The sequence below is a fragment of the Peromyscus eremicus genome, chromosome 15 (genome assembly GCF_949786415.1).
Source record: "Peromyscus eremicus chromosome 15, PerEre_H2_v1, whole genome shotgun sequence".
NCBI classification, from domain to species: domain Eukaryota; kingdom Metazoa; phylum Chordata; class Mammalia; order Rodentia; family Cricetidae; genus Peromyscus; species Peromyscus eremicus.
Window position 1 is genome coordinate 32,145,504 of NC_081431.1, and position 12,809 is coordinate 32,158,312.

General features: G+C 41.8%; 1 protein-coding gene across 5 annotated transcripts in view; it reads left to right on the plus strand.

Annotated features, from left to right (window-relative positions):
- Nucleotides 1-804: 804 nt before the first annotated feature.
- The window catches only part of Dnm3 (dynamin 3), a 489,100-nt gene continuing 477,095 nt past the window's right edge, over nt 805-12,809 (plus strand). For 4 of the 5 annotated variants that reach the window (XM_059280851.1, XM_059280854.1, XM_059280855.1 and 1 more), the window contains exon 1: nt 805-1,171. In XM_059280851.1, the coding sequence (XP_059136834.1) occupies nt 1,011-1,171 (161 nt within the window). In that variant the 5' untranslated portion in view covers nt 805-1,010. The remainder of the gene's footprint in view (nt 1,172-12,809) is intronic. The other variant, XM_059280853.1, reaches the window with a different exon arrangement.

Below are 12,809 nucleotides of genomic sequence, written 5' to 3' on the forward strand. Positions count from 1 at the left end.
ACATTAAATCCTGTCAATGTTCAAAATGCACAGGAAAGAGAACTGCTGTAAGGAAGTGAAGAAGCATGGCTATTTATCTTTGTATATCCACCACCGAGAACAGAATCTTCTCGGTGTGCTAAATTTAACAGAACAAGTGCAGACTGCGTGGTTATTGATGTACTTCACAGCCAATCTCTTTGTCCTGTCCAGAAGCTAAATGGACAGCTGGCTAAGGCAAGGGCCCTAATGGGTATGGTAGATTGAAGGGGTAGGGAACAGAGAGTTCAAGGAACTCACGTCAGCTTACAGGAGGCTGAGGAACACAGGCCAGTAAAGATGAGTACTTCAGTAAGGTTAAATAACCCAGTTCTCCAATGGAGGAAGAATTGACTCCAAAAGGCTAGCTTATCTCTACCTCCCACAGCAATCTGGGGTTCTGGAGTAGGGTGTGAAACATGAGATTTCCATTTGGGAAACGTATTCTGGTGCAATGAAATGCTGGTGGTGGTGATGGTGGTGGTGGTGGTGCATGGTGCAGCTGATGACAATGTTCGGTTGTTAGCTAATGGTAGTGCCTTCAGCTGGTCTTTGTCGGGGTAGCTCCTTGAAAAGGACCAGCAATGCCAGTTGGGAGTGATTTTAGGCTATTCCTTGATCAAGTGCAGTAACTCTGCCCTTTAGCCTAGGCGGTGACATCTGGCCGCAGCTGGGAGGCAGTGCATGCGCGCCTGGCCAGGGCAGTAGGTTGGAAACTCTAGGGAGGAGCAGATGAGGGGCGTGGTGTGGGCGTAACCATATAGAACTAGGCCACGCCTCTCTCGCCTTTCTAGCCTGCGCAAGCGCGTTGTGGGCCGTTAGCTGTCAGGAGCCTAGCAGCAGGCGGCTGGGATCCGACGTCTGTGCGGGGACTTAGCTATCTGAGCCCCGTGCAGCAACCACCCCGACAAGCAAGCGCCCCGAGGCCCGGGCTGCCTGCCAGGTCACAGAGTCGAGCGGAGACCTGTGGGGCAGTTGGCCGCGCAGGCAAGATGGGGAACCGGGAGATGGAGGAGCTGATCCCGCTGGTGAACCGTCTGCAGGACGCCTTCTCGGCGCTGGGACAGAGCTGTCTGCTGGAGCTGCCGCAGATCGCCGTAGTGGGCGGCCAGAGCGCCGGCAAGAGCTCGGTGCTCGAGAACTTCGTGGGCAGGTGAGCGCACTGGGAGCGCGGTGGGGGCGCGGCCGTGGGGGCGCCCCTGCTCCAGGCCGTTGGAACGTGGAACGGTCTGGGGAGCCCGAGGGTGGACTAGAGGCTGCGGCGGATTGGGGGGGCAGAGCAGTAGTGTCCCTGGAGCAGGCGAGGTCCTCCCTGCTCTGGGCATCCTTCGTCGCCGCATCCTCCACCCCGTGGTGACCCCCCTGTCTGCCTTTCATCCTGCCATACAAAGCCATTTCCTCCCCACCAAGGGTGGGGGAGTCGGGGTCCGCCCCAGGATCGACTTCCCTCGCTGGCTCGGTGCGCGCCAGCTCCTGGCAGCCTGGATGCGCAGCTCGGTGCTTTCCAGTCCCCTGGTCTCAACGTCCTCCTCCCTTTCCTGTCACCCTCCCCGAGGCTCTCAGCTCGGCTGTGGGGATTTACCCCTCCTCCTCGGTTCTTTTCCCCTCGCCCTGGCTTTCCGATCTCTCTACTGTTTGAGACAGTCATCGTCTGCCCCGAGCTGGGGAGGCGGGGTGTGTGGACCCAGAAATCCCTGTGGCGAAGGCTTATCCGGAGACGCTTGCCTACCACCATTCGCCCAGGGAGCAGAAGAATAAACGGTGGTGTGTTTGAGTGTTCACCCATTCCACTGCTCAGGCATGACTGAAAACCCGAGACCTCCGGGGGTGACCGTGGACTTGTGATGTTCAGGTGCCGTGTCATTCCTGCATCATCTCAGAACTGACCAGCATCTTTCTCGCACTCTGTCTGTGGGCCCCCTCCCCCCCAGCATCCTCTTGCGTTCCCTAAGCTCTTATTTATCCAACTGGTCTTCAAGCTAACATACAGAACCCAAATTGTGGCTTTCTTCGTGTCTCCCAATTAAAAAACAAATAGAGAATTATTACCGTTTTAAGTCGGGAATCTGCGTTTCTTTCGGTGAGCAATTCAGGAAGGATTAGTTACCCTAACGGCCTTGCGTGAGGAGCGCACTACGAAGGCTGAAATCTGTTTTCCAGTAGTAAACCAGGTAGAATGTGCAGCAGTGAAGACAGCGGGCTGGAGGGGGCAACTGGAATTGCATTTTATTCTTTTATTTGGCTGGAGAACGACTTGTGAGGCAGAGGGTTCTTGCTGCGGTCCTCCATCCTCTTCTTTCTTTCATTGCTTGGCAATGTGTAAACTGTAACGCTGACTATTCCCACATTTTTGGGTGTGAGCATCACAAAGTGCGTTTTCTTTTTTCTCTGATGATGCGCCACCTCTCAGGAGATACTCTTCATTTTTCTTGTTTCAGTATGAACTAGAAAGATAAAAAGTGGAATTGCTGGCAACTGGCTGCTATCCTTGGGTAGTTAGACTCCTTAGTCATTTTTCCCTTGTTTTTATAATTCATTTTGCTCAATAAGAAAAGCGATAGCAAAACATTTTGTCTACGTCATTCCAGATTTCTGGTCTAAGGCGAGGACTTAATGATATTTATTCTAAAAAAAATCCTTGAAGATTAAAATTGCGTTTCAATGCAACAGCCATGTTTCCATGCACCTTCCTTATAATTTACTTGGATGAGCATATAAGTATATTTTGGTCAGTGCCTTTGAACTCAGTGTAAATTCTCTGCACATATCTCAGTTCTGCTCTCTAGGTTTGAAAAACCGAACAGTCTTCTTAATGCTATGGTATAATGCAAGTGTGTGCATTCCCTTTGCTAGCTGTATATTTTTTTGTCATGAGATTGAAAAGGGAGATACAGTAGAGTAATATATTTGTGAACATTTTTCTATAATGAAGTGAAAAATAGGGACTATAAAAATCAGAGCATTTACCAGAGTGCATCAGTAATTTGCTGTACTTTATGAAGTTTTACTAGTGGTGACTGTTGGAATGATGAAGAAAATAATAAGCATAGAAGAATATGCTCATTAAGTAAGCCTTTATAAGCTGCACAGTAGCACCTGTCTAGCATAGCTTACATATTCAGGAAGAAACTTAATTAGAAGGTCATTTGACTTTAATAAAGATTTCTGTCATTGAATTATTGAAGAATCTAATTTCTAATTATAACTCAACCTAAGGGAAAAAAATCTTTTCAGTTTCAGAAGTGAATCAGCCCAGGGTGGGGGGAAAAAAGTATTTATGTTTCATTGCAACCTCTTAACTTTTTATTAACCAGGAATTTTATAACCAACATAAAGTTCTTTAAAATGCAGTATTTCTCCTCTGCTCAGAGCTGTTTTCATTTTAATGCTTGACCAATTGTGTAGTGACAGTGTATAATCTAACACCAGGGTCCTCATTTGCGTGAACTGTTTGCTTCTGAATTCAGCTTGTTCTCTTCAATTACTGTTGCATTCATTTATTGATTTATTTACCACTTAACAATACCTCTTTAGTAGCTAACCATATCTTTCCCTTGAAAATAATTTGCTTATGTTGATTTTTTTAAATACCATTGAATGCGTTTGGATGTGAATGTGTTTATTTAACTATGTGTAAAACCAACTTTGGGGTGATAAGTTTGAGTGTATCATGAATAAAATGTATCATGAATGAACTCCTTGTTTGTGATTTTCTTGCTGAGGTGACACATTTGCATATTAATGTGATATAGTGTGAGTAGCTAGATTGTTTTGATTGAAGGCGAGCCTATATGCTGGCATTGAGAAACTGCTTAAGGTCTGTGGGTCTAATACACAGAAAGTGAAGCCCATGGATTGAAGGAAGATAGGGGTTCACTACCAGGCTCGAATCTGTCCATTTGTCTAGTTTGTGAATGGAAGAAATGAATTTAGTCAGCTGCTTTCTTATTTATGTATTTATATGGACTTCCTTGCCCCTCCCTTTCAGATGAACTCGGGGCCAGGAAGGTGCTCCCCCACCCAGCTGTATTTCCAACCCATGTCTCTCAACTTTTTTTTTTTTTTTTTTAATTTAAGTAAGAAGACTTGAATTACTCTGTATCCTAGGCAGGCATTGAACTTGTGATAGTCCTCTGTCAGCTGCTGAGTAACTGGGCTTAGAGGCCTAAGCCACCTGCATAAAGAGAAAAGATCCTGAGACTCGGCTCTAAACATGTATGTTTAGAGGTCAGTAAGGGCGAAAACAATGGCTAATATTTATTGAGTGATTGCTACACGTTGGATATTATCTTGGGTCCTTTTATATGGATAATCTCATTTAATCCTCATAAAACTCCAAAGAGGTAGCTGGGCTCATTCATTTCATTTTACTTAATAGAAAATTAAAATGCAATGAGCTTGAACAAGTCACTCACGGCTAATTTCAGTTAATGTAAAAACTTCTGTTCAACCTGAGGTGTTAGAGCTCTTTAATGCAGTCTTTAAAACCTGTGTGCTGGACTGTCTTACCACGTGGAGGTTTATCACACCTTTTGGTTAATATTTTCAGCATTTTTCTTATTGGTCTTATAACAATGGGCTTATGAGCAAGAAACTGCTATATTGATAATTCTATTCCTATTATATTGTGTACATCTACTCTCTTAGAAGTATTGATTAAAAGACACAAATTTTTATTTACTCTATTAGACATTCCTGAAGATAACTCTGAAACATAAATGTGTTGTTCCCTTAAGTATGTGTTTAGAGTGCGCACAACTTGTTTATTGAGGTGCTAAGTGAAAACTGTACTAGCTGCTAATGTGCAAATGTTTTTAATGATACACTTGTTAGCAGCATTAGTTGTTCAATGCTAATTATATAGGCGGAAGATTTTATGTTATTGTGTTCCAGTCTGGGTGGTAAACAGACCTCCAGTTCTGAACAAGTAGAAAAGATTTTGTGGTTAATGGAAGCCAGATAAAAGATTTTTAAACACTGACTGTACTTATGGGAGTTTGTTTCAGTGTGGAAATTTCTCAATAATATTTATCTATTTCCTTACAAGGTTTATAAAGACTTTGGTTATCCAGTTTGAGGGAAACTGTGAGCCATTTGATGATGTTATTGGATATGGCCAGATAATTTAATCTAAAATTTATATGGCTCAAGCACTAACCTACTCTTAACTCCTTTGACAGATTTCATTAACATGTTTAAAACTGAGTAAGAGTCCTCTAATTGTGAATAAGGTTAAAACTTAGTAAACCAGAGTACGTTTGTATTGAGTGGAAGGATTTTGTTAAAATAGCAAAGTAAGTTACTGGATTTTTTAAAAAGAAATGGCTCTTAAGATTATAATTATTAGGTTAATGGATGCTGATAATTAAAATGTGATACCTATTGAAAATTATGCTTAGAAATTTCCAAGGAATTATTCAGTAAAATATGAAAAATATGAACTGTTCTTTATCTAATGAGTTGGTGGAACCTGAAATTATGAAGATATCTGTGCTGAATCAGCGTTATATAATGCCTTTTACGGCTATCATTGGTTCACAATTAGTAGAATTTATTCACCACATCAACATCATTCCTTATGTAAATACCAGTAATGTCTGAAAAGAAATATGGATAAGTGAACTGACTTTGACAGAATATCTTTGTTTTGGATTTATTCATGATTAACCAATATAAAAATGCTTTTAACATTTTAAAGAATGAAGCTGGGGGCCTGAGGAGATGGTTCAGTGACTAAGAGTGTTTGCTGTGCAAGGGTGAGAACCTGAGTCTGGATCCTCAGGGCTCACAATAACTTAGGTATGGCCTTGGGTGACTGTAACCCCAGAAACAGGTGGATCCCGGGAACTTGATAGCCAGCCAGCCTAGTCAGAACTGCAAGTTTCCGGTTCAGTGAGAGACCTCATCTCAAAAAATAAGAGAGAGAGCAAGAGATGAGGCTGCCCACCTCTGGTATGGACCCACACACGTTTATATGCATAGAACCCCTCCACTTATACATATATACAAATAATAATAAACAAAAGAATGAAGTTGGGGCAGGCATAGTGTCTCATGCCTACAATGCATTCAGGATGCTGAGATGTTGTGAGTGCCAGGCAACCTGGGCTCTCGTGTGAAACTCTTTCTCAACACTTGTCCCACAAACCACCACCACTACCTTATTCACCTCTAATTGTGAATAAGGTTAAAACTTAGTAAACCAGAGTATGTTTGTATCGAGTGGAAGGATTTTGTTAAAATAGCAAAGCAGGCAGTCTTCCATAATGTCAGAGGGATGGAAATAGCATTTAGGCACGTAAGAACATAGGATTTTGAGTTCTCTATTAATGAAATATAATATTTGATTTATATATTATTATGCTTTCTATTGCTATAACAAAATTGTGGGGACTGAGTAATTTTATAAAGAAACGAGGTTTATTTAACTTAAAGTTTTAGAGGCTGGAGGCTCAAACAGCACTGTCTGGTTCTGGTGAGGGCTTCATGGAAGATGGCTTTATGGTGGAGTGTGTATGAAAGAGGTACAGGTCTCATGGCAAGAAGGAAAGCCTGAGAGAGAAAGAGGAGCGGAGGGAAATGTTTTTCTCATATAACAGCCATCTTGAGAATTCACCAAAGTCCCACAAAAGTGCATTAACTACTTCAGAGATCAAAGACCCCAATGATCTCAATCATCTCTGCCAAGGCCTACCTCCTAACACTTCTCCCACCCCTTACCACTGCCAATGGAAGCCAAGCTTCTGAGACAAACCCCGCCCACACCAGAGCAGCATGAGGCTGGGAGGCTTTACTTAGACCTGGCCTTTTCTGTGGCTACTCTTAAGCAGAGTTAAATTATGAGGCTTTACTCATTATGGTGGTCTTATTTACTTTTTTTTTTTTTTCTTTTTTTTGTTTTTCGAGACAGGGTTTCTCTGTGTAGCTTTGCGCCTTTTCCTGGAACTCACTTGGTAGCCCAGGCTGGCCTCGAACTCACAGAGATCCGCCTGGCTCTGCCTCCCAAGTGCTGGGATTAAAGGCATGCGCCACCACCGCCCGGCGGTCTTATTTACTTTTAAGAGGATCAAAGGCAGCTAGAAAAGGGGACTTTTTCTCTCTTCCAGAGCCAAATTAAAAGAGCTGAAAGTTAATAATGCACTGTATAGAATAATCTAATAGTCTACATGGACAGAGTTTTTCCATTTCCCCAATCTAAGCCTACATTGCAATTTCTCATCCTATTAACATTGATGTAAAAACCCAAAAGGATTATGACATACTAAACACACGTTTCAATAATAGAGGGAAGAGCAGGCCAACATTAGTTTAGGCCTTACTGTGTGTATAGGCCCGGACTCTGCTATGTAGTCTCCATATCTCTCAGTTCTTATGGTTTTCACATACAAACGCCATCGGGGATAAAACTCAGAGGCAGAGAAGCAAGCTATTAGTGTAGACCACATGGCTAGTAAGCTGCCAAACCTTGATGTAACCTTGGACACGACTCTTATTGGAATTCTTGAGAAATATAGAGGTAACATCAATGAACATCTATTTATTGAATTCTAAGTATAGTGGGCATATGAAACACCCAGAAGCTGATGTATGTGTGTGTGTGTATGTATGTATGTATATATATGGAGAGAACTGTCAAGCCAGTAAGATGCCTCAATAGGGAAAGGCACTTGCTCTGCTAGCTTGATGACCTGAGTACCCATGGAACCCACATAAATCTGCTCTCTGAGTCCACACATGTGCCATGGCACATGGTATTCCCCCCATACTAATAATAAATGAAATTAAAATATGAGAACTGACAGGATGAACTATGAGATCGTAACTTTCAAATGAATATATAAGAGGAAAGCTGTTGTCAATTGGGTTAAAAAGTTATAGCATATCACTTTTTAAAACAGCCCTCCCAAAGCTGCAGCTCTGAAATTGATCCAGGATTTAAGTGGAAAGTAGAAAATATATGGATTACCCATGTCATTTTAGCTCAAGGCTATGTGTACTGAAGTATCAATGTCAAGGCAGGGAGGTGATGATCTGTGTCTCAGTGTCTGGCTTGACAACAAGCCATTGAATTTAGACTGACTTTTTAATCACAAAGAGATACTGTACATTACAGAGGGCCCAAAATAAGAGGAGTAAAAAGAGAAGGCACTGGAGAGATTAAAAATGTGACAGGGTTCAGGGGAGGATCTCAATGATAGAGCATTTGCCTAATACGTGCAAGGAGATGATAACACACACACACACACACACACACACACACACACACACACACACACCTACCTCCAAGGCACTAATAATAAAGAGGAATTCCATTTTCTCATTTCAGAATGAAGCATTTAGTGTGAGAGGGAAGAGGAGAGGTTGGTTTTAGAGTTGGTCGTACTGCGTGGCGGTACACACCCAGCAGTATACATGCACTCCAGAGGCAGAGGCAGATGGATCTTTGTGAGTTTGAGGTCAGCTAGTCTCCATATGGAGTTCCAGATTACCCAGAACTACATAGTGAGACCCTATCTTAATAAATAAATAAATAAATAAATAAATAAATAAATAAATAAATGTATTTTTCAGAAACTATTTTCAACAAATTGAGAGTGTTTATTAATAGTGCACGAGTAGCATTTTGCACATGTGTGGCTATGCATAATTTATCTTTTCTTCCTTTACCAGAAGCAAGGACTTTGGCATCACAAAAGATTGATGTAGGAAACTTCCCTCTGGTTTAACTGTCACTCATTTCCTGGAGTTACATTAGGATACTCCAGGAGATTTGTCCAAGGTCAGGAAAAGTTAGAGAGCAGGCTTTGGAACTTGATGTTCAGAACTTGTATCTTTGCCTTGGTTTTCATTGTCTCCTCTCCCGCCCCCATTGTTTTGGATCATCTCCCTCCCGCCCCACCCTGCCTCCTCCTTTTCCCATTCCTCTGCAGTACCGGACCAGGCCTTCTCCTTGACACTCCCCTGAATTACTCTTCTTGCTAGCACACCACCACTGACAGTGCATGGTTTGTTTTTGTTTTTGTTTTTTTTTTCCACACAGGATGGTAGATGAAGACGAGGAGCAGAGTTCTTCTCAGAGTTAGACAAGATAATTTTCTGAGATGGTGTACCCCTGAATAAAGTGTGAGATTTAGAAGATCAAATGATACACTGCATGTTGTCATCTAGGTGGGCATCAGCTAGCAAGCTGAGCCTGTCACAATCAACAGGGTTTTCTTTATACCAAGTCATGCTTCCGAAACACTGTATATAAATAATAGAGCTGAAAAGGTCACTACTTAAAGAAATGAGTGGGTTTTTAGATAAAAAATACTTTTGGGTAGCAAATATACATCCTTCAGTTTGCCTGGTTCACATTCTTGCCTTGATTGTGTTTGCAGTCTTTGAGGGAATTGAGTGGCATTAAGGTCTGTCAATGTTATTATATAAGTAATCTCAATAGTTTTAACAAGCGTCAATATTGTTTTAAATCCTTGATTTTGCAGAGATCGCTGTTTCTGGGTGCTGAAAGTGTATGTACATCAGTGATTCCTTGTGACAGTATGTCATGTCCTGCTTCAAGGAAATGATAGAGCTATGGGTGCATATATAGGCATATCAGAAATGGAGTTTCTGAAGCACCCCTTTGTCTATTGTTTCAGTGACTTGGATAAAAAAGACAGATCCACTTAAATAAGTAATTTGATGGGTGAGTGTCTTAGATGGAGTTTCCATTCCTGCAATTAAATACCATTACCAAAGCAACTTGGGGAGGAAAGGGTTTACTTGGCTTACACTTCCACAGCATTATTCATCATTGTAGGAAGTCAGGACAGGAACTCAAACAGGGCAGGAACCTGGAGACAGGAGCTGATGCAGAGGCCTTGGAGGAGTGCTCCTTACTGGCTTGTTCATCATGGCTTGCCCAGCCTGCTTTCTTATAGAACCCAGGACCACCTGCCCAGGGATGACACCACTGACAATGGGCAGAGCCCTACATCACAGCCAGTAGTTAAAAAAATACCTTACAGGCTTGCCTACAACTCATCTGATGGAGATATTTTCTTAATTGAAGTTCCCTCCTCTCATAACTTTAGCTTGTGTTTAAGTTGATATAAAACTGTCTTGTCTAGCACAGTGACCAATCTTGCTTGTGGTTTGTGTCTTTTTAGAGTGATCTGGAAAGCAGCTTTTGAGAAGGAGTCATCACATGGTGATAGGGCTTGTGCTTGGTTGACTGGAGTCCCAGTCCCATCTCTGACTCTCACTAATATCATAACGGAGTTAGCCATCTTGGGATTTAGTTTAAATATCTGACTTAACTTTTGATGTGTGTGTGTGTGTGTGTGTGTGTGTGTGTGTGTGTGTGTGTGTGTGTATGAATTCTGAGATGGTGCCTTGTATCTGGCCCAAAAGATACATTCAATAAATGATGGCACTATGATTAAATCATTTATTTAGACTAGGTGTTTTTTGAACATTGAAAAAGTAAGCCAAGCATGGCTGCTCACTCCTATAAACTCATTGTTTGGGAAACTGAGGCAGGAGGTTTGCCATGAGTTTCATGTGCCTGGGGAAGATGGTGAGTGTGAGGTCCTGTCTCAAAAACAAAACAAAACAAAATTCAATAGAAAGCAAAACCAAAACCAAGTCAACAAAAACCAAAGCAAAAACCAACCCACCCAAAATAAAAGAAAATGTAGGAATGATCATGTGTATTTGTAGTCTTTTTTTTTGTGTGTGTGTATGTGTGTGTGTGAATGTTACAAAATTATAGTTGCATCAAAATATACTTTTAGATCCCACTAAAAAGTCGTGTTTGGGACTTCCTGAGAGAAAGTTGTTCACATTCAGCACTATCACAATATAATGTTTTTCAATAGACACTTATACATAAACTGAATTAAATTACTTTTCCATTCCAGCAGTTTCAAAGCACATTTTAATTAATTCATTAATCTTGACAAGATCCCTGAGAGGGCAGTAAAGCATATTTTGTTAATTTAATTTATAAAAGAAAACTATCCAATTGACACACAAGGAGTCCTTTGGTGAATCCTGGAGACAATGAAGTAATCGAATTAGTAACAGAAATAATAGAATGGATTTTGCAGCCATTCTCAGCCGTTTTAGAGACTAGACTTGTTACTTTAAAAATCATTTATTTTGTGTGCATAAGTGTGTGTTGGTAGTCACACCACAGAGGTCGGAGGACAACTTGTGCAGTTGGTTCTCACCTTCCACCATGCGGTTTCCAGAGCTGGAACTCAGCTCGTGAGGGTTGGTAGCATGGCCCTTTGCCCACTGAGTCATCTTGCTGGCCAGAGAATAGGTTTTAAGGAAGGCATTTGATTCTGTTATATGAAGCATATCATTTTTAGGGTATATTTTCTTTTCAAATGTTTGTGCGGGCACACACACACACACACACACACACACACACACACACGAGTGGCAAGTGCTCAAACCCACTGAGCCATCTTTCTAGCCCTGTCAGAAGTCTAACTGCTGTAAGAATTAGGAACATTTCTAAGTCAGTTTGTGGATTTGGTTTGTACTGGCGGGAGGTCCGTCCCCTGTAAATGTTGAAGGAATGTCCCTGGTGAGCTGCAGTAGCATGGTGGTGCCTTCCGCTGCTGGCTTGTCTTCCTCAGCTACCTCTGACATCAAGTGCCTACCTTGGGTGCCTCTGCAGAGTTCTTACTATGTGACTGGTTTCCTGTCTATTTTCCCAATTATTTGCAGCTTCTTGTATACCTGTTTTTTTTTTTTTTTTTTTTTTTAATATACATACAATGCAATGCTGGCATACAGCAGGAACTAGATGAGTGCATTAGCTGCATGATCCTGGGGAAGTCATGGCTATGGGAGCTTTTGGAACCTGGTCACATTGTAACCACTGCCCAGCTAGCCTTCTTTTCATGCAGTCCAGCACACAAGCTCAGGGGGTGGTGTCTTCTATTTCGAGGGTGTATCTTCTCACCTCAATTAGAGCCATCAAGATGATCCCTCATAGGTATACCTGGATGCTTGTCTCCTGGGTAACTTCAGATCCTGTTGACAATAAACTTTAACCACAAAGGTTACAACCTATTCATGGGCCATGGTGTCAAAGTAGTTGGTTGTGATAGCTTTAAATAAGGCACTCAGTTACATCTCAGGTGGCAATGACATATTTGTAAATATATCCTAGGCAGCATTAGTCTTCACCCTGGTTTTTAAAGCTGTTGAATGTGTCTGTACCATTTTAAATTTATACTCTTCTAATCCTTTGCTGATTCTGCATTTAAATGATTGAACTTACCTTTTCATTATAGTAGGCACAATTTCCATTGTATCATACTATCCTATGAGAATGAATTAAAATGGAGATCATTTTAGTATGAGTTTTTAAAATTAACTGCCATTTAATTGAAAAAGTTAAATGTGTACGCAGTAAAATTCAGCCATTCTAAAAGAATATGCAATAAAAATTGCCCTTTGTCCACTGAGGCCCCTCAAGATGTCTCACTTGTCTTCATGTCTGCCAGATTACTTCTGGGCTTATGTTTTTGTGTACTATTCACATGTGCATGTGTGTACACATGCGAGAAGACTGAAGATCAATATCCAGTGTCTTCCTTCATTGCTTTCCATCTTAATTTTTGAATGAGGGTCTTTCCTAGAACCTAGAGCTCCCTGGTTTGACTGGCTAGCCAATGAGCTCCAGGCATCCTCCGGCCTCCACTTCCCCAGCGCTATGTTTACAGACATCTACACTCAGTTCCTCATGCTTGTCTGGCAAGTGCTTTCCTGGTGGAGCCACTTCCCCA